The sequence below is a fragment of the Malaclemys terrapin genome, chromosome 19, assembly GCF_027887155.1.
Source record: "Malaclemys terrapin pileata isolate rMalTer1 chromosome 19, rMalTer1.hap1, whole genome shotgun sequence".
NCBI classification, from domain to species: Eukaryota; Metazoa; Chordata; order Testudines; family Emydidae; genus Malaclemys; species Malaclemys terrapin.
This window is the reverse complement of record NC_071523.1, coordinates 1,984,765-2,010,371: the sequence shown is the minus strand read 5'-3', so window position 1 is coordinate 2,010,371 and position 25,607 is coordinate 1,984,765. Positions and strand designations below refer to the sequence as shown.

The 25,607-nt window shown below is 49.3% G+C and overlaps 1 protein-coding gene across 6 annotated transcripts in view; it reads right to left on the bottom strand.

The window, feature by feature from the left end:
- Window positions 1–6,426: 6,426 nt before the first annotated feature.
- Window positions 6,427–25,607, bottom strand: part of TMEM269 (transmembrane protein 269) — a 39,587-nt gene continuing 20,406 nt past the window's right edge. For all 6 annotated transcript variants that reach the window (XM_054008880.1, XM_054008879.1, XM_054008881.1 and 3 more), the window contains exons 4-7: window positions 21,981–22,078; window positions 13,927–14,070; window positions 11,993–12,193; window positions 6,427–10,380 (exon numbers count right to left, since the gene is read on the bottom strand). In XM_054008880.1, the coding sequence (XP_053864855.1) occupies window positions 10,271–10,380; window positions 11,993–12,193; window positions 13,927–14,070; window positions 21,981–22,078 (553 nt within the window). In that variant the 3' untranslated portion in view covers window positions 6,427–10,270. The remainder of the gene's footprint in view (window positions 10,381–11,992; window positions 12,194–13,926; window positions 14,071–21,980; window positions 22,079–25,607) is intronic.

The following is a 25,607-nucleotide window of genomic DNA, read 5'->3' as shown; positions in this document are numbered from 1 at the left end:
AAAAACTTCCGACACCGGTGCACGTGGCGAGTACGCACACCTACTGTGAATACACCTGAGCAATCACTCGAAGAACAGCTAATTTGGACCCCATCATTTTATATGTATTGTTGAGAGTATGTGCATTACCTTGCATTTATCAACATTGAATTTCATCTGCCATTTTGTTGCCCAGTCACCCAGTTTTGTGAGATCCTCTTCGCAGTCTGCCTGAGACTTAACTATCTTGACTAGTTTTGTGTCATCTGCAAATTTTGCCACCTCACTGTTTACTCCTTTTTCCAGATCGTTTATGAATATGTTGAACAGGACTGGGCCCAGTACAGACCCTGGGGGACACCACTATTTACCTCTCTCCATTCTGAAAACTGACCATTTATTCCTACCCTTTGTTTCCTATCTTTTAATCAGTTACCAATCCATGAGAGAACCTTCCCTCTTATCCCATGACAGCTTACTTTGCTTAAGAGCCTCTAAGTACACTATATCCACTGGATCCCCCTTGTCCACATGCTTGTTGACCCCCTCAAAGATTTCTAGTAGAGCACTCCTGCCGACAAAGCACTGTTCACACCAGCACTTAATGTCAACAAACTTGTTTTTCGGGGTGTGTGTGTTTTTTTTAACATCTCCGAACGAGAAAAGTTTTGTCTTTCACTTGCCAGTGTAGACAAAGCCTTACTTTTGCAAGCACTGATCTCTCAGCTGAACTGCATGCCTGTGGACTTGAGGATCTATGTCCAGAGTAGAAGCTTCATGCAAATCTTCTGACGGTATGTTCATTTCACAAATAAAGCACACTTCTTTTTCTGGAGATACTTTGTGTTGGTCACTTAAACGAGTGAATTTCCCTGCAGTTCACCAGAGTGAACTACAGCTTTCTCAGCCTTTTTCCCCTCAGCCGTTATAAGTTTGTTCCTTTTAAACTTGACACAGAGGATTTGTACCAACATCCATTGTTACCATTCAAAGACTTTTCAATGCCATCAGCATCTGTGATACATGAAGGGGGGTGGGAGTAGCTCTCTTTGATGGACATCCAGCCAGCCAGTTAGCTGTAAAATCCCTCTTATTAGCTGTTCTCTGCTTGCTTTACCTGTAAAGGGTTAACAAGCCCACAGGTAAAAGAAAAGGAGTGGGCACCTGACCAAAAGAGCCAATGCGAAGGCTAGTACTTTTTAAATTTGGGAAAGAAACTTTCCCTTTGTCTGTTGCTCTCTGGGCTGCAGGGACCGAGCAGCCATGCTGTGTAAGGCTTGAACTAGGGTTACCATCCGTCCGTATTTCCCCAGACATGTCCGGCTTTTGCATCTCTAAATAGCCATCTGGGAGGAATTGGTAACAAGGTTAAAATGTCCGGGTTTTTTTTCTCCCTTGCCTCCCTCCCTCCCTTCCATGCAGAGTGCGGCTGCTGATTGGGTGGCTGGGCTGATTGACCCACTCCCATTGGCCTCCAGCAGCCAGAGCCCTCCCCTGCTCCCCCTCCCTCTGTTTGCAGCTCTGTGTAACACACAAACCCCGACCCACCGGGCAGCGTGTTTTGCAAACACGTGGAGCCAGAATGGTAAGGGGAGTCGGGGGGGGGGCAGTCAGGAGCGGGAGTAGGGTTACCATTCGTCCGGATTTACCCGAACATGTCCTCCTTTTTGTGCTAAAAATAGCGTCCGGGGGGAATTTGTAAATCACTCAAAATGTCCGGGATTTCCCCCCTCCCCCGGCAGAGCAGAGCGAGTGGCTGGGAGGGCTGCAGGAAAGTCACGGGCTGGACTCCGGAGCAGCTGTAGAGGAGCTCCTCCTCCGCCCCCCCCCGCATTCTGAGCCGGCAGCTCCTCCTCCCTGGCAGCCCCGCGCCCCGCTCCAGCAGCACTGTGCAGGGCCAGGGACCGGGTTGTGTGTTGTGCTGGGGAGCACAGCCACGTGTCCGGCTCGCACAGAGCCCAACACCCTGTTCTGAGCAGCAGGGTAAGGGGGCCAGGGGGCAGGAGAAGGGGCAGGGAGGTTCTGGAGGGGGCAGTCAAGAAACGGGGGGGGTCGGGAGTTCAAGGGGGGGGCTTTTTGGGGGGAGTGGAGAAAGTTTTGGGCAGTCAGGGTACAGGTAGGGGGTAGGGTCCTGGGGGGCAGTTGGGGGGGGTCTTAGGAAGGGGCAGTTAGGGGATAAGGAACAGGGAGGCTTAGGTAGGGGGTGGGGTTCTGGAGGGCAGTTAGGAGCAGGGGTCCCAGGAGGGGGTAGTCAGGGGACAAGGAGCGGGGGGGTGGGGGGTTGGGAGTTCTGGGGGAGAGCTGTCAGGGAGCAGGAGTGGGGAGAGGGATTGGAGCAGTCAGGGGACAGGGAGCAGAGGGGTTTAGATGGGTTGGGAGTTCTGGGGGAGGGCTGTTGGGGTGGGGAGTGGTTGGATGGGGCGTGGGAGTCCCAGGGGTCTGTCTGGGGGTGGGGGTGTGGATAAGGGTTGGGGCAGTCAGGGGACAAGAGGCAGGGAGGCTTAGATAGGGGGTGGAGTCCTGGGGGGCAGTTAGGGGCAGGGGTCCCAGGAGGGGGCAGTCAGGGGACAAGGAACGGGGGGAGGGTTGGGGGTTCTGGGGGGGCGGGAAGTGGGGGAGCGGGAAGTGGGAGGGGCGGGGCTAGGGCGGGGCTCCTCCCGTCCTCTTTTTTGCTTGCTGAAATATGGTAACCCTAAGCGGGAGAGTGTTGGATGGGTTCCTGGCCTCCACCTGCCACACCCTCCCGCACGTCCCCCCCGTAGACCTCCCTCCGCCTGCTTGTACTGCCAGAGCCAGCAGCAAGTGCTGTCTGCTGCCCCTGGGTCCTAGCGCCCCCCCCATCCACTAATGGGAAGACAGGCTATCCTAACCCTGCCCTTCCACCCTAGCCCTGAGCCTCTCCAATGCCCCAAACCCCTCAGCCCCAGCCCTCATCCCCCTGCACCCTAATCCTCTGCCCCAGCCCTGAGCCTCCTCCTGCATCATGAACCCCTCATCCTCAGACCCACAGCCCTCACCCCTGCATCCCCTCCTATCCCCAAACTCCCTCCCAAACCCCCTCCCCACACACCCCCTCCTGCCCTCAAACTCCCTCCCAAAGCCTGCACCCCCCCCTTTGCACCATCTCCCACCCCCAAACTCCATCCCAGAGCCTGCACCCCTCACCCCCTCCTGCACACCCACCCCCTGCCCCAGCCCGGAGCCTGCACCCAGCACCCAAACTCTATCCCAGAACCTGCACCCTGCACCCCTCCTGCACCCTAATCCCCAGCCCAGGACCTGCACCCCAGACCTCCTCCCCCCACCCAACCCCCCTCCCAGAGCCTTAGGCAGGTGTGTGTGGGGGTTCTGGGCACCACCAAAATTTCTACAACCCTGTCACCCATGCGAGTGGATAAGGGTCAGGGCAGTTAGGGGACAGGTAGGGTCCTAGGGGTGGGGGGTTCTCAGCAGGGGGCAGTCAGGGGACAAGAAGCGGGGGGGTTGTGGTTCTGAGGGGGGCAGTCAGGGGGTGGGAAGTGGGAGGGAGTGGATGGGGTAGGGGCGGGGCTCCCCCCCCCCGTGTCCTCTTTTTGATTGTGGAAATATGGTAACCCTAGCTTGAACCAGGTATGAAAATTCATCTTCCATACCTAGAAGAAATGAATGTTTAGTTGGACACAATCAGGTTTATTTTTTATTTTGGCTTGTGAATCTCCTCTGTGCTAACCCCAGATGCTTTTGTTTGCTTGTAAACTTTAAGCTGAACCCTCCAAGAATGCTTATTTGGGTGCTTGATTTTTGGAATTGCTCTTTTAAAATCTAGCAAAAGCCTAAGTTCCAGATGTATTTTCTTTCTTTTTGTTTTTAATAACATTTACCTTTTTTCAGAACAGGATTGGATTTTTGCTGTCCTAAGAGGTTTGTGCATATGCTGTTTGATTAGCTGGTGGCAACAGCAAATTTCCTTTGTTTTCTCTCTCAGCTCTTCCCCAGAGGGGGTGGGTGAAAGGGCTTGAGGGTACCCTACAGGGAGGAATTCCCAAGTGCTCCTTCCTGGGTCCAAGGGATTTTTTTACATTTGGGTGGTGGCAGCGTTTACCAAGCCAAGGTCAGAGAAAAGCTGTAATCTTGGGAGTGTAATACAAGCCTGAAGTATCAAGGCTGAATCCCCACTCTGTCACTCCGAGTGCAGGAAGTGGGGGCCCACAAGGATTTTTAAAATGAATACTGGCCACTCCAGGCTTGTATTACAGGATGTCCATCAAAGGGAGCTACTTCCCCCACCCCTTCATGTATCACACCATCATCTAATACATATATGTCTGTGGATATGGGATGTGCCTTCAGCTTATGGGAACATCTGATATTTTCTAGTAGAGTTTGATAGCCACATCAGACATGCTCTCTTTTTGAGTCTGCTGGATTAATCAACTCTGTACCTGTGTCTTCCTGACAAAGTACACACTTGCCCCAGTCAATAGAGGAATGGGTCTCTCTTGATGGACCTGCTCTTGAACAAGCTTGTCTAAAAGATACATTTGAAGCACCAGTAATAGCCGATAATAATCTAATATCTTTCTCTACTGTATTCGGTCAATACCACCCAATCACCAAGATGCTTTCACACAACCAAAGTAGCATCTGAAAGAAAAAGAGAAATGTGATTAAATTCTGCCACGACCACACTGACAATCAACATTAGTACAAAATGTGACCTTACGCCAATGTTAAGGTCACGTTGAAGCAAAACCAAGAATACAGCCCTTGTATGTCCAACTGTAAAGCAATGTTCTTTGCCAATTATGGGAATGTTGTTAAAATGGCTGGCACAGCCAACACAGCATGAGTTGGCAATGGCCCCATCTCTGAAAATCATTAAGTCATGCCCTATGACTGTGACAAGTTTCACGCTTTTATCATAAAGCCCATAAGTCCTTTTTTTTTGGGGGGGGGGGGGAACAAATCTGTATGGCTATATGAATTACCTCCAGCTAGGGAGATGGTGATGTTTATCATTAACCAAAAGGGGCTCATTTATCGCTGGCAATGCTTCTCAGCCGTTAGTATTAGGGATGAATTTAGCCATTGCAGGGAATTTTATCCAGCTGATAGCACAACGCCTGCAGGGCAAAGCAGATTTCCTCCTTGGCCAAGTATCAGGGGGTAGCCGTGTTAGTCTGTATCTACAAAAACAACAAGGAGTCTGGTGGCACCTTAAAGACTAACAGATTTATTTGGGCATAAGCTTTCGTGAGTAAAAACCTCACTGCATCCGAAGAAGTGAGGTTTTTACTCACGAAAGCTTATGCCCAAATAAATCTGTTAGTCTTTAAGGTGCCACCAGACTCCTTGTTGTTTTTCTCCTTGGCCAAGTCATTTACTTCTCCCAGAGGTGAGGCCAAGTCAAATAGTGCCATATATGACTTAATGCTTTCTGGGAGCGTGAGACGCAAGCTCTCCTTGTGACAGGGTTACCCTCACCGTTAAATAAATTGTGCCTTATTCCAGTCTAATTTGTCTAGCTTCAGCTTCCCCTTTGGATCTGGTGATACTTTTGTCTGCTAGATTGAAGACTCCTCTGTTCTACATCACTAGCAATTTTTAATTCAAGATTGCATGTTTTTCTGAGCTCTGCTCTAGTTCGAACACAGAGACGTCCTATGATCTGCGTTATACAGGGCAGGCTGGGTGACCACAGTGGACCCTTCTGGCTTTATGACCTATGACCAGTGTGTTTGTCATGTTGCTGCTCCTTGGTAGCAGCAACGGTTTTATTATGGTTGCAGTCAGCTTTTCAAGACAGCCTTCTTTCTGCTGTAAGGGCAGCGATAACACCAGGCTTCTGCCATTAGGCGGAAGTTGTGTGCTATTAAAATACTGACCGGGTCAAAACTGCATGACACATGATAAATACTGGCCTTTCAAAGCACATTTACCAGAAGGAGGAATTTGGGTTTTTGTTTTTTTTTAAACACACAGGGAAAGTAGGGGGTAGGTGTGTTAATACCGTTTCCAAACTTGGATCCATAAAGAAATACGGATTTAGGGGCAATTCTTTTGGCCTAAGAGACTTCACCAAGATCACAGTGCAAGTCAGCAGCAGAGCTAGGAAGCAGTTCTACTATGCTATCCTTTGCTCCATCTCCTGCCTGGTACCTTCAGGAAAGTGTTCTCTTGCCTCGCCGGTCTGCTTTTAGCAGTGGGGTCATGTGACAGCGCTGGAATTCCAGTCTCCCATGGGAATGTTTGCTATACCTCTTTGCATGCTAATAAGCCAGCCGTTCTGCCAACACCCAGCCAAGCAGGGAACTCAACTTTTGTCAAGCTACAGTGAGCAGAGTTATATTCCACAGATTCCTGTGTTTGAAGGCAAGAATTGTGGAAGATTTTCCTCACATGCTTTCAGTCTCCAGCATCTTTGCTTTCCAGGAGCAAACAGATTTACAGACAAAGCACAGCCTTGGATGTTTTTCCCAAAAATTTTATTTCCAGAGATTGAACTTCAATTTCAAGTACAATTTTCCATTCCTGCGCCCTTTCCCCAGATAAAGCAAATGCAGGGGGGAAATAAAATACATTTCACTACAGTGATCAGTAAAAAATAAATATTATAAAACTCCTGGACATCAAGACTTCAGGTCATATTTTAAAAGAGCTGGTACAGATGATTTTCTTCCCCACCAAAGATTTGATCAATGGAGGAGAAATGAAAGAGTTCTGTCCCCACAGTATTCAGGTGGGGATGGAGCTAATTCTCTTTAAAATATATTCAGGACTTCAACAACAATAAAAACCCACACCACAATTACTGCCTTATAATAAATTACTATGTACATTTGTGATACATCTGCCAATTGAGTGTTCTCTTGTTCACATTTCAATTGCAGAACAGAACAGCTTCGCGAGTCTCCGGTCTCGCACACCCCAGCTACAGATGAGCTACAGTCCATTTTGTCATGCGGCTTCTTGCTTGGTGCTTTTGCTCTCTCAAACCCATGAGTTGTGCCAACAAATGTGCAAACAAAAGATGGTGACATGGAAGTAATACCAGACGTAGTCACAGCATCAGATAAGGTGCCATGTTTAAAAAACCCTTGGGAAGGGCCAGAGCACTCTTGGAGTGAAGGCTATGCCTAGTGGTAAAGCTTCTGGGTTTTTTCCCCAGTTTTGCATGTGTTGTGATAAGGTACCATATGGGTTGATTCCTAGCTACTCTCTCTCCTTGCTCCACTCTGGGGGCCGGGGGTGGGGTGGGTACTGATGGCCTCATAATGGAGCCGTTCTTTGGCTGCAGAGGTTGCAGCAATACACTGCCACTCAAATCAGCCACAGCGGCTAGGCCTGAGCTTAGGCACTCCCTCCTCCAGGGGCTGTGAGCAGCCACAATGCGAGAGAGACTAGAGCTCCAAAAGGCACTTCGGAGCACAGCTGGGAAGCCACTGTTTAGCCTTTACCCCCTCTAGTCACAAGACCGAGTTCAGATACTTCTAAGGATGCTGATGCAATCAGAATTAGGGACCCAATGGCTCGAAAACAGTCAAGTGCACCTCTGCTTTGACCCACGCAATAGCTCCCACATGCTACTGTGCCCGAATAGCACTGGTGAATGCAAGGACTGCTCTACTGGCCCTCCTGGGGCATGCAAGTGACTCATTTGTCATTCCGAGACTCGAACACAAAGTAGCCAAAATATCAAGGTCTGGCACTGTGAAATGCTGAGCACCTTTCAGTTCCCAGTGAAGTCAGTTGCATCTCTCAGGAGGCATTCAGTGCCTCGCAGGATCAGGCCTCTAGAGAGAGAGCTTCAAGGTGCAGGACTTGCTTCAGCAGTTCTCATTAGTCTGCTTCTCCGGGGACACATTTTGAAGGTAAGGCTTATTTTCACAACCCTAGAGAAGGTAGGAGGCAGAATCTAGGTGCTACATGACCTGCTTTCCCCGTTCCCAGACAGCTCAAGTGAGAAAACCTCAACCTTTATAAGAACATGCATTTGTAAAAAAATTAAGGCAGAAGGATCTTACCCCAGTAGTTTGGCTATTTTCTTTTCAAATGCACTCTCAGACTGAATTGTTAATTAGGACACCAATGTTAAAAACTAGTTAATCTAATGGTTATTTTAATTAAACTTCTTTATCGGAATCAGATCATAACTTGTCAACTGATGCCAACTTTAACTGCAAGGGCCTGATTTTGGTCTCACACCAGCTTTCCCCAGATGCTAGTCTGACTTCAGTGGCATTACTCCAGATTGACACCACAGCAAAGAGATCAGAATCAGGTCTCAAGTGGTTCCAAACATTTGTTTTACTGTTTTGCAATAGTTTTTGATCTAGCTACGCCCGGACTGACGTAGGTGCATATGTATTAGGTCAATTTCCCTGGTCTGTCATCTGGAGTGAAGTTCTGAGCCTCAGACTTAGTCCAAGTTATGTCTAGGGAGAGGTTTTCACATTATCAAGACAATTCACAGTTGGGTAAAGTCCCTTCACCAGCGAAGTTTAGATAGTGGGCCGAATTCCTACCTCAGTAGGTACAACTCCAGTAAAAGCAATAAAGCTGCACCTGGGCCAAGTTCAGACCTGGTGCAACTCCACATCCTTCAATGTAGTTACACCAGGATCCCAAACATTTAAGAGGTTATTCTTTATCCCCTGGTCTGCAAGACATTTTTCCCTTCTCAGAGGCAGGTGCTTTGTAGTGGGATAGTCATAACTTTCCTTCCTTCCGCACAGGATTCTCTGAAATGGTAAGGTCCCACTGCAGTGGGGTTTTGGTCTGGTATACTGTATGTATGGTTATACGTTTCAAGTACAAGCTAGTCTGATTACTTCTATGTGAGTGTTAGAGTAGTCGGTGGTTACAATTTATAATATACAGCTCTCAAATTTCAATGGGGAGCTGTTCATAATTATCTAAAATAGTCAAATAACCAATCAACACTACTCTACATTTTAGGGATCCCTGTTTTCTCAGCCTAACTCTGATGAGAAGCCAAGGCTCTTGGAGCAGGATAAAAGCCCAGCTACAGTATCTGCAGAAAATATAGGACTAGGTGGTTCAATGGAAGCAATGTGCTTATGTTCAGTTAGTCACTGGCTCTTCTAAAGTGACATGTCCTGGCTGTGCCCCTGCACTGCGCCACCTCTAGAAAGGGGCGGGACGTTTTCATCTTTCGTGCAAATGCAAACGCTGTTGTTGAGAAGGTCTGAGAGCAATTTCAAATTGCCCTCCGTGATCCATTAAGAAAAAAGCCATCTGTTCTGCTCTCCTGTGTATTACAAATATACAAATAAACTTACTCTAACTATTTTCATGCCATTTCATTGGGTTAGGACAGGGGAGCCCAACCTACAGGCCACCAGAGCATTTCATAAGGCCCACATCTTGCTTCAACACAATATATGGAATGGCCGATTCATTAGCGTTTTGTCGTTTACATCATTTTAGTTTACACAAGTGTGTAAATAGACAATACTGTACATAGAAACAACCTAGCTAAATACATATGAAACAAGCTGAACTTCAAATATAAATCAATACAGGTGCCTTGAAATCTGATTAAAATCTGTCAAATCTGTTTGGCCCACCCAAGGTCGTGCTTAAGTTCCTGTGGCCCTCCCGTGTAATAAGGTTGGGCACCACTGGGTCAAGATGTTAAGCAGCAGTTTTCAAATCAACATCTCAGTGCTTAAGATACCAATCTCAGTGCTTCTGATACTGATCTCAGCCTTCCTGGGCTTCTTCCAGAGCCACAGCCGAGGTTGGGCCCGTGGGGTCGTTAGAGGAACCCCCATCGTGGGTGGCTACTGCCCTACTACTCTAGAAGAAGCAAATAACTTGTAAATTCATGATTTTAAGCATAATAAAAATCTGAAAATGAATTTCTCAACTTAAATCCATACAGTATCTTTTTGTAAGGAATATGTACACTCACATCTACAGCAAACCCTCAAATATCTGGGAGAGTTTAAATGAAGTTTCCCCATTAACAAGCGTTAAACTTCACGTTAGTTATTACATGTGGTGTCAGAGAGCAGGCACTACATGAACACTTTGAAACACGCAGGGGAACTGCAGGAGCTGCGTTAACACTACTCCAGTTTGAAAGTGTTATTTGAAGTGACAAGACATCCCGTCGCTGTTACTTTCAAGTATAGATGATCGCAATGATGAAACCTTTAGTAAGGATTAGGCAACTCATGGATGTTAACACAGGATAAGTCTTCATTTAGGTCACAGGTGTTGCCTTTGGCAGGTTATCATGGTGACACATGAAGCTGTCATCATCTACACAATACCAAGCGTGCAGTTAAACTTTGCAGCTCCACAAGGCGACTGGGAAGAAGATGTAAGTAGTAGACCAAACGAGATAGTAGAGAGAGACTATTGAATAGGAAGAGAACAAAACCATCAGGATACCTGCAACAGGAAAGTAGCACAGAAAAGTAGGTCAGATACAATTGACAAGGTTAACAAATGTAAATATACATTTCACACACTTCCCCAAATCCCCGCCTTTCTGTCACTGAAAGATTTTCTAGCAGGTTTGAGCCTGAAGGATTCTTCTGTTCACTGCTGGAAATAAGTCCTTTTAAAAAACACCAGACACGGGTTGTTTAGTATGATCTGGTCTCCTGCACCTTTCACAGCATGCAACTCTGTGGCAAAAGGAGCCACTGCCACCATGTACTTCATGATCTTAAAAGAGAAATATGTAATCCATGAAAGTACAAGCTGCCAGAGCTACTCTTCTATACACAAACAAAACCTATTGCCTTCAAGGAGGTTGGGTTAAAGACTGTGACAGCAAACATGGAGAATGATACTGCTAGAAGCAGATGTAATGCCCTTCCCATCTGTGCAGCACACAGCTACTTGTCAAAGATTGATCACTTAAACGGTCTCTTGTCACACTGCCTTCCTGCAACACAGTGTTCAGTGCAGCTGCCAGCCTGGTGAACTAGTCTCATGACCCCACCTTTGTATACACACAAATTCTGTGCTTCTATCGTTTTCATGCCATGTCTAGAAGTCAGACAAAATAATTTCCTGGCTGCTTTCATGGCTCCATTTCAGGGTTCTATAAAACAAAACAAGCCATGGCCTGTTATCTGTGGCTGGTAAAACCCCAGAATTAATGTTTCAGGTGGAGATTTACAGAGGTATTGACTGGATATGTTGGAGTACATTTGATCTGAGCAATCAACTAGCAGGAATACAGCACAGTTCTGAAGACTGAATCCTCTTTTATTCCCTTCTTACTAGACTTTCTTGAGGAAAAGTACTTCAAAAATAGAGCTAACAAAATTACACTGCATAAAGTGTCTGTGAATGAAAAATGCAATTGTCCATTATGAGCTTTTGGGTATTTTACACCTTCCTCTGAAACATCTGGTACTGGCCATTCCCAGAGAAAGGAAACAGAGCTAGATGGACCATTGATAGGATCTGGCGTGACACTTTCTAGGCTTCTGAATCATCTAGGTTTATTTCAGGTAGGAAGGAGCACGACCTAAGAGTTCATCGTAGCCACTGAGAGTTGAGAAACTGGTTCTATACCTAGTCAAAACATGGCCACTTTGTGATCTTACACAAGTGACTTCTGTGCCTCTGCCTGTTTGCCGATCCCTAAAAACTGAGAAAATGCTCTTCCCCTTTTGTAGCGTGCATTCACAACGTCTCTGATGACAGGCACTATGGACTTCCACGTATTCTTATTTCTACTTCTCTTAAAGAGGCACACCCTGTATTCAGGTGAGTAAGAACCCCCTCATGTTTCAAACATATGTTGAAGAACTTATACACTAGTTATATATTTTAGGTTTACAGTACAAAAAAGAAATGTATATTTTCATACAGCTCCCAAGAACTCTGGTTCACATTAGTTTACCCTTTCCGTCAGCTGGGCTGAAGAATGAAGTCAAAGAAGGGACTAGATAATGAAGGGCAAGCACTACGCCTTCACCCCTTGTGTGAATCCACAGAAACAAATGAGAGCCAAGGTTTTGTGCTGGTTTGTTTTAAAACTTACCCCCTGCATAGACCATCTTTTTCCAGAGCTGGGACTCCAGTACTTTGTCATGGGGATAGAAGCCCTGGTCAACCATGAACAGGATCATTATCATGGCTACAATCCGTAGAACCACAAGGTTGCCCCCAGTCAAGAGGTATGTGCCAGTCAGGAGGGAAGAAGCATAGGGACAGGGCAGTCCTCGGTACATGAAAGGGATTCCTACAAGGAAGAGGAAGGAATGGGTGACTTTTCCTTTTAAAATTGCCACAAAGCTATAAGCCAGAGGATTCTGGGAAATAAAAGAGAACGCTTGGTTCAGCCCTAAAAAGGGACATGGACAGGTTAACCAAAAATTCAAACAGTTCTTCGCCCGTTTTATTTGCAACACCTGAGATAAGAAAAATGAACACTTAAAAATCACGTTTCACCATTTACTGTGTGGATTTTTCATTTCCCTCAGCTGGAAAACATCAACGACTAGAAAGTGGAACAAACTATCTAGGAGTTCATACTGTGCCCATCACCACAGTATCTCAATGCTGAGAAAAGGGATCCCAACCAAAAAAGGGTTGTTGGCTAATTTTCCTCCCTCCTTCCCCTTGAGCAATCAGGGCTACGTTTGTTTTCTTCTTTCCTCTCTTCTCCTCCCCAACAGGTTTTTCTCCCTCTTGCTTTCCTCTCTCCCATCTACTCTTTTGTTGCTCTCGCACTCCAGCTATTGGAAGGGAAAATGCAGCTGTTCAAGGAGTCTTGGAGCACTGGGGGGGAAGCCCCAGCAGATGACTGGAGGGAAGCCAATGTTGGGCCAGTTTTAAAAAGGGTAAACAGGCTGAGCCAGGTAGTTATAGGCCTGTCTGCCCGACATCGACCCAGGTAAGATCTTGGGTGGCTGATATGGGACCCTATTAATAAAGAATTAAAAGAAGGTAATGTAATTAATGCAAATCAACATGGGCTTATGGAAAATAGATCCTGTCTCACTAACTTGATAGCATTTACCCAAATTTATTACGGAAGTGTAAGTAAATTACATTAGCACTGTAAAGCATGTGACTTGGTACTACACAACATTTTAATTCAACAACTAGAGCAATATAAAATGAACATGACACATATTCGATGGACTAAAAACTGGCTAATGTATAGTTTCAAAATGTAACCGTAAATGGGGAACCGTCATCAAGCGGGTGTGTTTCCAGTGGGGTCCAACAAGGATCGGTCCTTGGCCCTGCCCCCACATTTTTATCAATAACCTGGGAGAAAACATCAGATCACCACTGATAAAGTTTGCAGATGACACACAAATTAGGCGAGTAGTAAATAAGGAAGGGGACAGGTCACTGATACAGTTTTGAAAGTTTAATGTGTTGTTAACAACACAGAGAGACTTTCAACTTTAGTGTCTCTAACACATACACAGCATCTCTCCCAGAGGGCAAAACTATATCTTCCGGAAAAAAAACCTGCTGGAGTGGGACAGAGAAACCAGGAAACTCCACAAGGAGAACATGGTGGCCCTGAGGAGTCTGAACCCTTCCTACTGCTCCCCAGCCCCCAGGTGCTGACCTGCTCTCCCTCCTCCCCAGCAGCAGAGCTCCATCACTGAGGCCGCCCACACCTCCAAGCACTGGCACACACACAGGTGCCATCACTTGCAGCAGTGGATAGGAAACAGAACCAATGAGTCTGTGCTGTTTAAAAACTCACAGGGCATGGCTGCTTCTCAGCTACAGGAGTTGAAAAAGCAGGACCAGCACTTGTCTGATTCCATTTCCTCCCAGCAGGAGGTGCTGCCCAGCCCATGGTAGCAGAGACTAGAGCAGAACCTTGAATAAACTCCTACAACTAGAAGGTGATGGACTTTCAGCCATACTACGCCCTACTTACCCTCCTTCTTACTGGCTGTAGCCATGCTCCAGACCCACGCAGAGAAAGGGAGACCACGCACTTACCACTCGAGAAGAAGCACAAGCGGGAAAAGACTGCGAGCACATAGACGATAGCCAGCAAGCCATCCAGGATCCCGTGAGCCTGCAGAAGCAGAGCTGTGGCCAGACCGAATGAAGTGAAGTCAGCGAAGTCATCCAACTTGGCACCTGCCGGGAGTGAGAGCAGCTGCTCAGCAACCACGCAACCTGATCCCAGCACCCCAAATGGCAGGAAGGGGCAGATGGATTTCCCAAGCCCAGCAGTGCTCTTGGGGGGAGTCTGGCATCACCCACTAGGGAACTCCATGGGCTGGACACGACTAGCACCGTCACTACCAGCACAGCATGTCCCTTCCAGAGACTAAAGGAACTACATCCATGCCTTGCTCATGACCCATAAGTGTCTAGAGGGAGATTTCTGACAGCAGGGGGCTCTTCAGCCCATCCAAGGCAGAATAAGAGCTAAGAGCTGGAAGCAGAAGCTAGTCACACTCAAGTGGAAATCAGGCCCAATTGTGTAACCATGAAGATAACAAATACGGTGACCAGATGTCCCAATTTTATAGGGGCAGTCTCGATATTTGGGGCTTTGTCTATTACCCCTCACCCCGTCCCAATGTTTCACACTTGCTGTCTGGTCACCCTAATAACGAAGCACTGGAAGAGCTAAGTAAGGGACGTTACTCTCTGGCTTGGGCTCCAGCGAGGCAGGCGATGGCGGGGAAGATGTTCCAGCTTTGGCAGATGGGAAGAGTCTAGTTTTGACCTTTAATTTTACAAACCACTTGGAACAGTCAGCGAGGCACATTTTAAATGGCTCCCACTTTCTGGTGCAACTCCTTTCACCTCCAGAGAGATCTGCCCTACTGCCTCCTTAGGACCTCCATCTGCCAAAGAGGAGACTACTGAGCCTGGAGGATAGGGAGAGGAGATGGAGCCTCTTGGCAAAGGGTTCAACTGTATTTCTGACCCATCCATGATCAAGTTCTACCTGATGAAGAAGGAACTGAGTTAGGCATTCAGGGCCTGGTATTGCCCAGGGCATGAGAAGTTCAGTTTGCAAAGTGGATGAGTTTCTCAACTTCGAGAGCTCTCCTTTCCCCTCGAATGAGCCATACTGCTCCTCCTCACCTTTCCCCAGCCCTTCCCTCACGGCCTTAGCTGAGCACTGAACTTGGCTTGTTTCACATTCAGTGCACAGTGAGACACAAGATTTTCTCTCCCTCCAGGCAACTACCAGCGTGAAACGGCACCAAGGATCACCACCGCTCCCTCCCCTCCCCACACACAACAGCCTTCGAAGAGCTGGCTGAGGTGCTCGCTGGACCAGTACTGTTAATTTTCAATCAGTGCTGGAATGCTGGAGAAGTTCCAGAAGAAAGCTGGTGTTGTGCCGATATTTAGAAAGGGTAAATGGTTTGACCCAGGTAATTACAGGCCTGTCAGTCTGATCACGGAGCAGCTAATACAGGACTCAATTAATACAGAATTAAAAGTGGTGCTGGAAATTATTTTCTTAGTAAGTTTATTGCGGTTTGCCAGGACTCAGCTGCCAGACAAGCATTCTTTTATCAGTCCCAAAGGCCACTTGGTGTTGGTTACATCCAAAATACAAATGTAAACAGATACACCCCCATTCAATATCCAGCAACGATACAGTGATAAGCACTGGCCAAAACACAACCAGATCAGGCCGAGGAGACACCTTCCCATGAAGGCGTGACTCCAGAGAGGAACAAGGAACCCTTAGAAACCCTTGCTTTTTATACACTAATACACAAGTGAGGTCATTGCTAATTACTGGACCTTAGCTAAAGTCAGCTGAAGAAGTTTATATCACTTTGTCATGTTTTTCCCTAGCTACTGGTCTAAGCATTTCTAACCAATTATTTACTATGCCTGGGATCCAATTAACACATTCACTTTATTTCTGTTGCTTATCCCAAATCTTAAATAAGAAAACTCTGGTACTTCCAGGCTCAATACAAGTCTAACACAAGCAATCCTTCGTTCTCATGATTTCTTTTTTTTTTTTGGTCTCGGGCCTATCACTCATATTAAAATCCACACTCAGTTTAAAACCATAGTTTACTGGGATCTAATGTGAGCCTATATTCCTATAGGAGGGTAATATAATCAATGCCAACCAACATGGGTAAATGGAAAGTAGATCCTGTCAAACTAACAATCTCTTTTTTTGATGAGATTACAAGTTTGGTTGCCAAAGGCAACAGTGACTTAATATACATAGACTTCTGCAAGGCACTGAACACGGTACTGCGTGTTACATGCATTAAAAGCTGCCTAACTGATAGATCTCAGCGTGTAATTGTAAACAGGGGATCATTGAGCCGATGGGTCTGGAATGGGCTCTGACTCTTGGCCCTACGCTGGTTCACGTTTTTATCAGTGACCTGGAGGCAAACAGACAATAATCACTAATCATGTTGGCAGAGGACACAAAATTGGAGGAATGGGAAATAATGAAGACAGGTCATTGATACAGAGTGATCTGGATCGCTTGGTAAACTGGGCGCAAGCAAACAATATGCATTTTAATATGGCTAAATGTATCCATCTAGGAACAATGAATGTGGGCCATACTTACAGGATGGGGGACTCTATCCTGGGAAGCAGTGGGGGTCATGGGGGATAATCAGCTGACCATGAGCTCCCAGTGTGACACTCTGCCCAAAAGAGCTAATGTGATCCTTGGATGCATGAACTTTATTACTTCTGAGGGCATTCTGCATCACAAAATTAAAAATTCTGTGCACGGTATTTTAACATTCTGCAAATTTGATTTGTCAAATAAATATGGAGGCTCCGGCATGGCAGTGGGGAGTACAGGCCACTGGCTGCACGGGGTGGGAGATCACTGTGCAGCTCTCCCCAGGACACGGACTCAGCACTGAGGCTGCACCCAGCCCTGACACAGCGCAAGGACAGGGCCCTGCCCCTCCGTGCCAGGTGCCCCAGGTGTGGGCAGGCAGGATCCAAGTGTGGAGGGGCCTAGTGCGGGGGGATCCAGGTGTGGGTGGAGAGGGTTCTGTGTGGGGCAATCTGGGCGCGAGGGGGATCTGGATGCACAGTGGCTTGTTGGTTTTTTTTGGGTGCAACAGTAATGGGACTCTGCAGGGGGATCCAGGTGAAGGTGGTTGAGGCTTGGCAGGGGGGTCTGGGTGTGGGGAGCTCAGTGGGAGAGTCCAGATGCTGGGGGAATGGGGCTCAGTGTGGTGGGGATCCACGTGCAGCTGGTTGGGGCTCAGTAGGGTGGGGATCCGGATGTGGGTGGCTCGTTGGGGAGGTTTAGGTGCAGGAGTGGGACTCGTCGGGGGGGGGGGGGTTCTGGGTGAGTGTGTGGGGGTTGAGGCTCAGCAGGAGGGTCTGGTATGAGGGGGTCTGGATACAGGGGGGGCTAGGGGGGATGGGGGAGCAGCTCCTTGTACAGTGATCTCTTCCCCTGCAGCTAAGGAGTGATGGGTGCAGGAAGCGTGGGGGGGGGGGGGGGGCAGGGAGAGGGAGGCCAGTTTGCAGAGCTTCCTACAGCCAGGGGAGAAATCTGGGGGTGGGTCTGACACGGCCCGGGATGTCGTGCAGGGGAAGAGGAAGTCCCGTCCTCCCCAGCCCAGCCGGAACTAGCAGCTGAGCCCAGCACAGAGTGGGAGCTACCAGCCAGGTCTTCCGCAGTCCTGTCCCCCGCCCCACAGTGATTTACCTCTCTGCCAGCTTCCCGAAACATACTGCTGGGGAGGATCGTAGACCGCTCTTGTGGTTTCCCTTTGCTTCCTCATCAGAAAGTCATTTTTCTGTGGGGAAGCAAAGAAATCTGCAGGGGACATAAATTATGCACACGCGCAGTGGCGCAGAACTCCCCCAGGAGTAATGAACAGGGGATTCTGGAGTAGGACTAGAGAGGTTATTTTACCTCTGCATTTGGCACTCATGTGACCGTTGCTGGCATCCTGGGTGCAGATCTGGTTCCCACAATTCAAAGAGGATGTTGATAAATTGGAGAGGGTTCAAAGAAGAGCAACAAGAATGATTAAAGGATTAGAAAACCTGCCTGTTAGTGACAGACTCAAGAAGATCTATCTATTTAGTTTAACAAACAGAAGGTTAAGGGGTGACTTGATCAAGTCTGTAAGTACCTACACAGGGAACAAATATTTAATAATGGGTTTTTCAATCTAGCAGAGAGAGGGCTAAACGATTCAGTGGCTGGAAGTTGAAGCTAGACAATTCAGGCTGGATATTAGGTGTAAAATTTTAACAGTGAGGGTAATTAATCACTGCAACAATTTACCAAGGATTGTGGTGGATTCTCCATCGCTGACCATTTTAAAATCAAGAGTGGGCGTTTTTCTAAAATATCTGCTGTCGGAATTAATTTTAGGTAACTTTTCTAACCTGTGTAATACCGGAGGTCAGACCAGATGATCACAATGGTCTGTCTGGTCTTGGAGTCTATTAATCTATGAAGAGTAGGTGCCCTTTGGCTTAAGAACTTTCCTGCATACTCCAGCTGAGGACTGTCAAGGGCATAACCTGTTTTCCTGCCCTGGAACAAACCCGCCCCACCTGAAGACAAGCTAGAGCACCACACTCCAGAGATTACCAGGTACTGGAGGCAGTCACCATTTATAATTAATCCTGCCAATTCAGACAGTTGGACAGAGCCAGCACTAACCAAGTACTGGCTAAGAGAAAGGCAGTGCTCTGCTTCCCCCACGTCCTGTACTTGCCAAGATTCCAGTGGAGGCCCCCATTGACTTGTGCAAGTGTCACGGTGCACAGTACAGTCAGAAGTACACCACACCCAGAGCATGAGACACCAGAATTGGTGCCACCACAAGATGGGTTTGAGTCAATGGGGAAGGACAGAGCATAAATAGCACCAGCAGGGTCTAGAGTTATGGGAGACAGGAGGTGCTGCAGGAAAGGAGGAAGAGGAATTGGTCTGGAGAAGGTAATGAAGAGCAAGAACAGAAGCTCTCTTTCATAACACCAGAACAAGGGACCATTCAATGACATTGAAATGTGACAAATTCAAAACTGATAAAAGAAAATCCTATATACAGTGGGCCTCATTTCCAGAGAGAGCCTGTGGACCTCATTGCCAGGATGTTGTTGAGGCCAAGAAGTTGGTAAGATTCAACGAAGGATCGAGAACAAGAATATTCAGCACTACAATGACTAATGCTAACAAAAGAAATTTTGGCAGGGGGAGATATAAAACTTGATGCTGCAGGGCTTAACCTGATTTCCAATTATATAGGGTTAGAACAAGACATTCGCACGGGAGTTCAATTAGCCCACATCTGCCAGCCAAGGGGGTTCATGCACCTTCCTGTGGCATCTGGTTCTGGGGCTGGGCATGTCAGAGGCAGAATACAGGACTAGATGGACCAGGGGTCTGAGCTGGTATGGTGTCTTCCTATGTTCCTGCTTTCCTCCCCCAAAAGAGTATTAAGACAGAGGTCTAGGTTTTGTTATTGTAAGTTTAAACCTCTGGACCCTCTACTCCCACTGAGCAGTTACTTTTACTTCACTCGTCTCGTCTTGGGGGCCCAAACTATTATTAGTAGCAATTACTTGTTTTGTAAGACACAAAATACTTTTACTGCACTAGACAATTAAACCCAGCCCCAAAGAGTTACTGTCTACAAGAGAAGAGTTCAAGCTGAGTTCAAGCTCTGTTTTTAGGACTCTGTCTTCATTTTCCCTGAAGACCCTTTCTTTTAAAATTGGCCCCTTCTTCTATGCTCCCTGGGTGTATCAGAGCCTCATCTGCCAACTTCACTGACTAAAATCAATGTAGTTGTTTTTATTCCCATTGGCTCTGGAGAGCCAAGCTACAGCAGAGGGAGCAAGAGTCGGTTCTGGCCTGCGTACCGTCAGAACCGTTAACTCCCCGAGCCTTATGGTACAACCTACCTTGACTCCTGCTCCCAAGGGCACCTTGCAGGGCTGCCAGTTAGAAAAATGCTGCTTATAAACCAAGCGCACCTGATCTAGAGTCACGACTATCACTCATGCTACATCGTCTACCGCCAAAAGGCAGTTAGCAGCTGCTGCTGTGTAGCAATGCAGTCCCACGTCTGCCAGCACCCAGAGGACATATGGTGACGGTGAGCTCAGCTGAGCTGAGCGGGCTCCATGCTTGCCGTGGTATGTTGTCTGCACAGGTAACCCAGGTAAAAAGGCGCGAATCTATTGTCTGCCGTTGCTGTGACGAGGGGGGAGGGGCCTGACGACATGTACCCAGAACCGCCTGCGACACTGGAGAGCACCACAACTCCTTTTTCCTATGAAGACAGTGAGCCAGCAGGGCCAGAGACCGAGTTGCTCAGATGGAGGCAGCGTCCCAGCTCAACTCTAAGCAAACTGCTCCAGTCCCAAACATGGACTTACCCTGGCTACATGCACAGGAACAATCCTACATGGGGCACAGAGAGTCGATCACAGAGAAACAACCCGGGAATGTCCAGGGGCCTGGATGTATAGTCCTTGCACTCCCAAGGCCCATTTGGTGTTGCTCTGGGCCTGGGGCAATCGTTCACACCTGTCCAACACAGGTGTGAAATGCCACCATTCGGATTTGGGGGAGGGAGTTTATACTCACTTTGCACTTGTGTAGATGACTCCCCCAAGTGCAGGGCAATGGTGAATCTGACCCCAGTGACTGTAGTGGAGGCTTTGGGTGGGCTAAAAATGTAGCACTGGGCCCCAGATCCCTGTCCATCTCATGAACTTCTCTTTTGAATATTGTATTTAGCCCTCTGCCCTTGCAAAGCTGATTCTGTATTCACATATTCCTGTGGTACAGCAGGTCTGGAAAACCTAGAACCACACCACACCAGAACTGCTCTGGTCTGAAGGATGACAACAGATGAAGCCAGACTGCACTGGAAATTTGGATCTAATATACAATTTCTCTCTGCCTCCAAGCAGACTATCCCACTAGCATGCTGCATGAGCTGATGTATAGCAATCAATATTATGGCCCAAATAGTTGGGTGGGAAAAAAAACAGGTGGCAATAGAAAACTAAGGCTTGGTCTACACTACCCCCCCTAATTCGAACTAAGGTACGCAACTTCAGCTACGTGAATAACGTAGCTGAAGTCGAAGTACCTTAGTTCGAACTTACCTTGGTCCACACGCGGCAGGCAGGCTCCCCCGTCGACTCCGCAGTACTCCTCTCGCCGAGCTGGAGTACCGCAGTCGACGGCAAGCACTTCCGGGTTCGACTTATCGCGTCCAGACTAGACGCGATAAGTCGAACCCAGAACTTCGATTTCCAGCCGTCGAACTAGCTGGTAAGTGTAGCCAAGGCCTAAGGGAGGTTTCTCTCAGTTTCCCCACCAGATCATGTATCGGTTATCCAGGGAAGTTGCCTCCCTGCAGAATTAGAAGGGTTTTAAACTCACCCATCGGCAAAATTCACCACTCCCAGAGTTTCACATAGATCTTGGGCCAAGCCAGAAGCAAGGGCTCTTTGCAGTTAATCTGATGGTGGAAGATGAATGGAGAGCACCCATCCACATATGTGGATCCCCACTGGAAGTGGCATCAAGGGGAACACTGCAGCAGAGGCCTCCATTCCACAGCCTCTGGACAGGGATGCAGTATGTTTCCTCTCTCTGTCCAGAGGCAAGGGTCGAGGCCTATGTTATTTCCGCCCCACACACCGAATTTGCTCCCCACCTGTGTTTTTCATATCTACAGGTCAAACTGATATGGTTGTTTTAGCGCTTCCTAGCAGCCTGTCTGCAATGCCATCATTCACGAGAACTACTGGAGAAAACTGCTGCTGTTGACTGGCTCCCAGGAGAGGCATGACGTTTAATGGCTATTGAACTTGGGTGTTTCAATTTGCAACAAGTGCAGTGGTGGGGTAGCAATACAGCCCGTGGGCCAATTTTATCCCTAGGGTGCAATTTATCCTGCCCATCAGGGATGAGTGGACCTATTATGTCTGGTTTGTTCATTAAGTGGATTGACACTGCCTGTCTCACAGCCTGAGCAACAGGCCTGGTATTTTGAGCTTCTAGAGGACGACAAGATGGAACTCACCCAGGGCTGAGCAAGCATTCAGTTGCCTAGCAACCGCTCCATCCGCTAGGTCAAGCAGGAATCCAATCAGGAGCAGCCAGCAAGCACAATGGTATTGCCTAGAGAAAAAGAGCAAGGGAAGGACATTAGTGTCTCCATAGCTACGTCAGGTTCTGAGGTTTTTAACAAGCAACAAGAGCATTAATCTTCAGGGTTGCTGGGAGACACCCTGTGAAGCTGGAATGTGCATGGCTCTGCATCAGTGCAGGAGCCTGAAATCAGAGCTCACTCCCAGATGTTCTGTTACGCCTCTGCTTTTCCCACCTCCAAGGCCATAGCTCCCCCAGGGGCCAGGCCTGCCCCTCTTGGTGCCTTATTCACCCAGGCTCTCCGGAAGAGGACACAGCATTTACAGTGGAGGAGCAAATTCCACTCGGTGATGTGGGGGAGACAAAAGTCCTGTCTCATACATGTGCCACTTGCTCAACCATGGAGGAAGGTGACCATTGACCTTGACCACAGGCAGGGGCTCATGGGCTGACAGGGAATCAGGTACAGTCCTCCCTCGTTAGAGGATAATCACACAGGAGAGGAGGAGGAGGAGGGAAGTCAGTAGTGTGTCTGGGATGCCATGGCCTTGACCAAACCACATTAAAGTGCGTAAGAGCTTCCCAGGGAGATCAAGCAACCAAAACACATTTGGTAGGTGAGTGTTATACGGTGCCTCAGCAGAGTGCAATCATTTTTGCAGTGCAAAATAAGTCCCTCCCAGCTCTCCTGTTGCTGTCCCCCTCAATGGACCTACGGATCTCCTGCACTGTCGTTCCAAGGGCCCCGGCGCTTTTAGTCAAGTTGTGCCTCTGTCCCTCCCGGGTGTAAGAGGAGGACAGAAATGGGGCCAGCGGAGTAACCTAGGGTTACCATACGTCCGGATTTTCCCGGACATGTCCGGCTTTTTGGGCTCCAAATCCCCGTCCGGGGGGAAATCCTAGAAAGCCGGACATGTCCGGGAAAATCGGGACTGGCGGGGCTGGGCCGGGGGCCGGCGATGCTGGGCCGGGGGCCAGCGGTGCCGGGGGCGCCGAGCGCCAGGGGGGGCCGAGCGCCGGGGGGCCAGCGGTGCCGAGCGCCGGCGGTGCCTGGGGCCGGGGGCGCCGAAGGCCAGCGGGGCCGAGCGCCGGCGGGGCAGGGGGGGCGCCGAGCGCTGGCGGGGCCGGGGGTGCCGAGCGCTGGCGGGGCCGGGGGGTGCCGAGCGCTGGGGGTGCCGGCGGTGCCAGGGGCCCCGAGCGCCGGCAGGGCCGAGCGCCGGCGGGGCTGAGCGCCGGCGGTACCTGGGGCTGGGGGCACCGAGTGCCGGCGGGGCCAAGTGCCGGCGATGCAGAGCGGGCCGGGGGTGCTCAGCCAGGGGCCCGGGGGCCGGGCCGGGGGGTGCTGAGCGGGCTGGGGGTGCTCGGCTGGGGGCCCGGCAGTGCTGGGCGGGCGGGGGGTGTTCGGCCGGGGGCCCGGGGACCGGTGGTGCTGGGCCCGGGCCGGGGGTGCTCAGCCGGGGGCCGGGCCCGGGGCCGGCACCCCAGGGCCCAAGCCGACCCAGGCTGGAGACGCTGGGGGGGGCCAGACTGGGCCGCACCTCCTCCCCCCACACACCCCTTACCTGCTTCAGGCTTCCCGTGAATCAAATGTTCGTGGGAAGCAGGGGAGGGGGCGGAGTTGGGGCAGGGACTTTGGGGAAGGGGCGAAGTTGGGGAGGGGTCGGGGCCGGGGCCCCGTGGAGTTTCCTCCTTTTGGTAACCCTAAGTAACCGGATGCTGACTAGCAGTACAGTGCTGCGACTTCCTGTGCTCTGCGAGTGACAGTCAGATCTAGCCCAGCCAGGACTCATGAGCGGCAGGTCTAATAGGCGCAGCCTCCCCTCGTGCAGCTGCAGCCGCCAGACCCTGGTTGCGGGTTTGGTGGGGAAATTTTTGCTTTTTATTATGCCCCATGCAGGTTCTGGGGCGGCTGAGACAGGCTGTGCTACTCAGCTTCCTGGGTTTATCAGTAACTCGCTGGACTCCAGGGAGATGACTGACGAACCCAGGAAGCTGAGTAACACATACTGCCTCTCAGCCGCCCCTGAAGCTACATGGGGCATTGCAAAAGCTCAGGTTCGTCTTCTGGAAGAAAGAAGAAGAGAAGAGCTTTTGACTTTGCAGCTTGGGGTCTGCGGCAGCGGCTCTAGCCAGCCTGGGGCTCCTCTGGCTGGGGGGTGGGGGCCCTCAGGGCTCTGGCTGGCATGGGGCTCCTCTGGCTGGGGGGCGGGGGCCCTCAGGGCTCTGGCTGGCATGGGGCTCCTCTGGCTGGGGGGCGGGGGCCCTCAGGGCTCTGGCTGGCATGGGGCTCCTCTGGCTGGGGGGCGGGGGCCCTCAGGGCTCTGGCTGGCATGGGGCTCCTCTGGCTGGGGGGCGGGGGGCTCAGCGCTCTGGCTGCAGAGAGGGGCAAGGGGAAGGGTGGAGTGGGGGCTAGCCTCCGCGAAGTGGGGCTCCACCCACGGCATCACTGCTTCCATAAGCACCGCATTTATTAATTCCTATGCACCAGGCACATCCCTTAGGCTGCTGTAGTACGATCTCCATTTAGTTGCTGTGAACGGGTACAAGATGGTATCCAAACGCAACAGAATCCCTGTCCTTCAAGGAGTATTTGTTCATCCCCATCTACCTAATTTGTTGTGTTCACTTCACCTTGAGGGAGAAAGGGGAGCGTCTCTCATCCAAACAGAGTTAATACATTTCCCTGCAAGTATTCGATGATCGCAGAGGTTCCTAGATATGATTCATAAAAAGGGCCTTACCAAATTCATGGCTGTGAAAAACGTGTCATGCACCATGAAATCTGGTCTCCTGTGTGAAATCTATTGGGGGGAAAGTGACGGTATTGCCACCCTTCCTTCTGTGCTGCCTTCAGAGGTGGGCAGATGGAGAGCGGTGGCTGCTGGCTGGGCACCCAGCTCTGAAGGCAGTGCTGCCGCCGGTGGCACCGCAGAAGGTTGCTGTCCTTACCTCTGCGCTTCTGTTGGCAGCGGCACTACCTTCAGAGCAGGGTGCCTGGCCAGTGGCTGCCGCTCTAATGCCCACCCTACAATAGTCTTGAGACCCCCTTTTGGGTCAGGACCTCCAGTTTGAGAAACGCTGATGTCTAAACACATCCGCAAAATTTGCTATTTATGCCATGACCAACCCGTGAAAAATGTGTAATTTCTCCACCATTTATGTAGACCCCTATTCATAAATGGGATTTTTGGGTGCACACCCCAAATTATGTGGTTTCATACTACTTAGAAACTACAGTGATGGGTGCTACAGAATTATCCCCAAATTAGGTAGTGGGGTGTCCTATTCTGTTCTCTCTTGCACAATTTTTGTTTGCACCATGGATCAAAATGTTTGTATTGTAATTTCCTCGTTTTCACTGCACTGCACACCACGAACTCCTGGCACTTTGCAGTACCAGCCAGGCTGGAACTCGGCTCCTCCAGGTACGAAAGCAGAGTCTGCTACCACTTGAGCTAAGTGCCCAATAACAAGTGTTTCTGTTGATTTTATAGGCTACATTTTTGGTTTAAAAAATGCCCAAGCCTAAATTTTGGGGCTATATTGCTTGACATCTCCC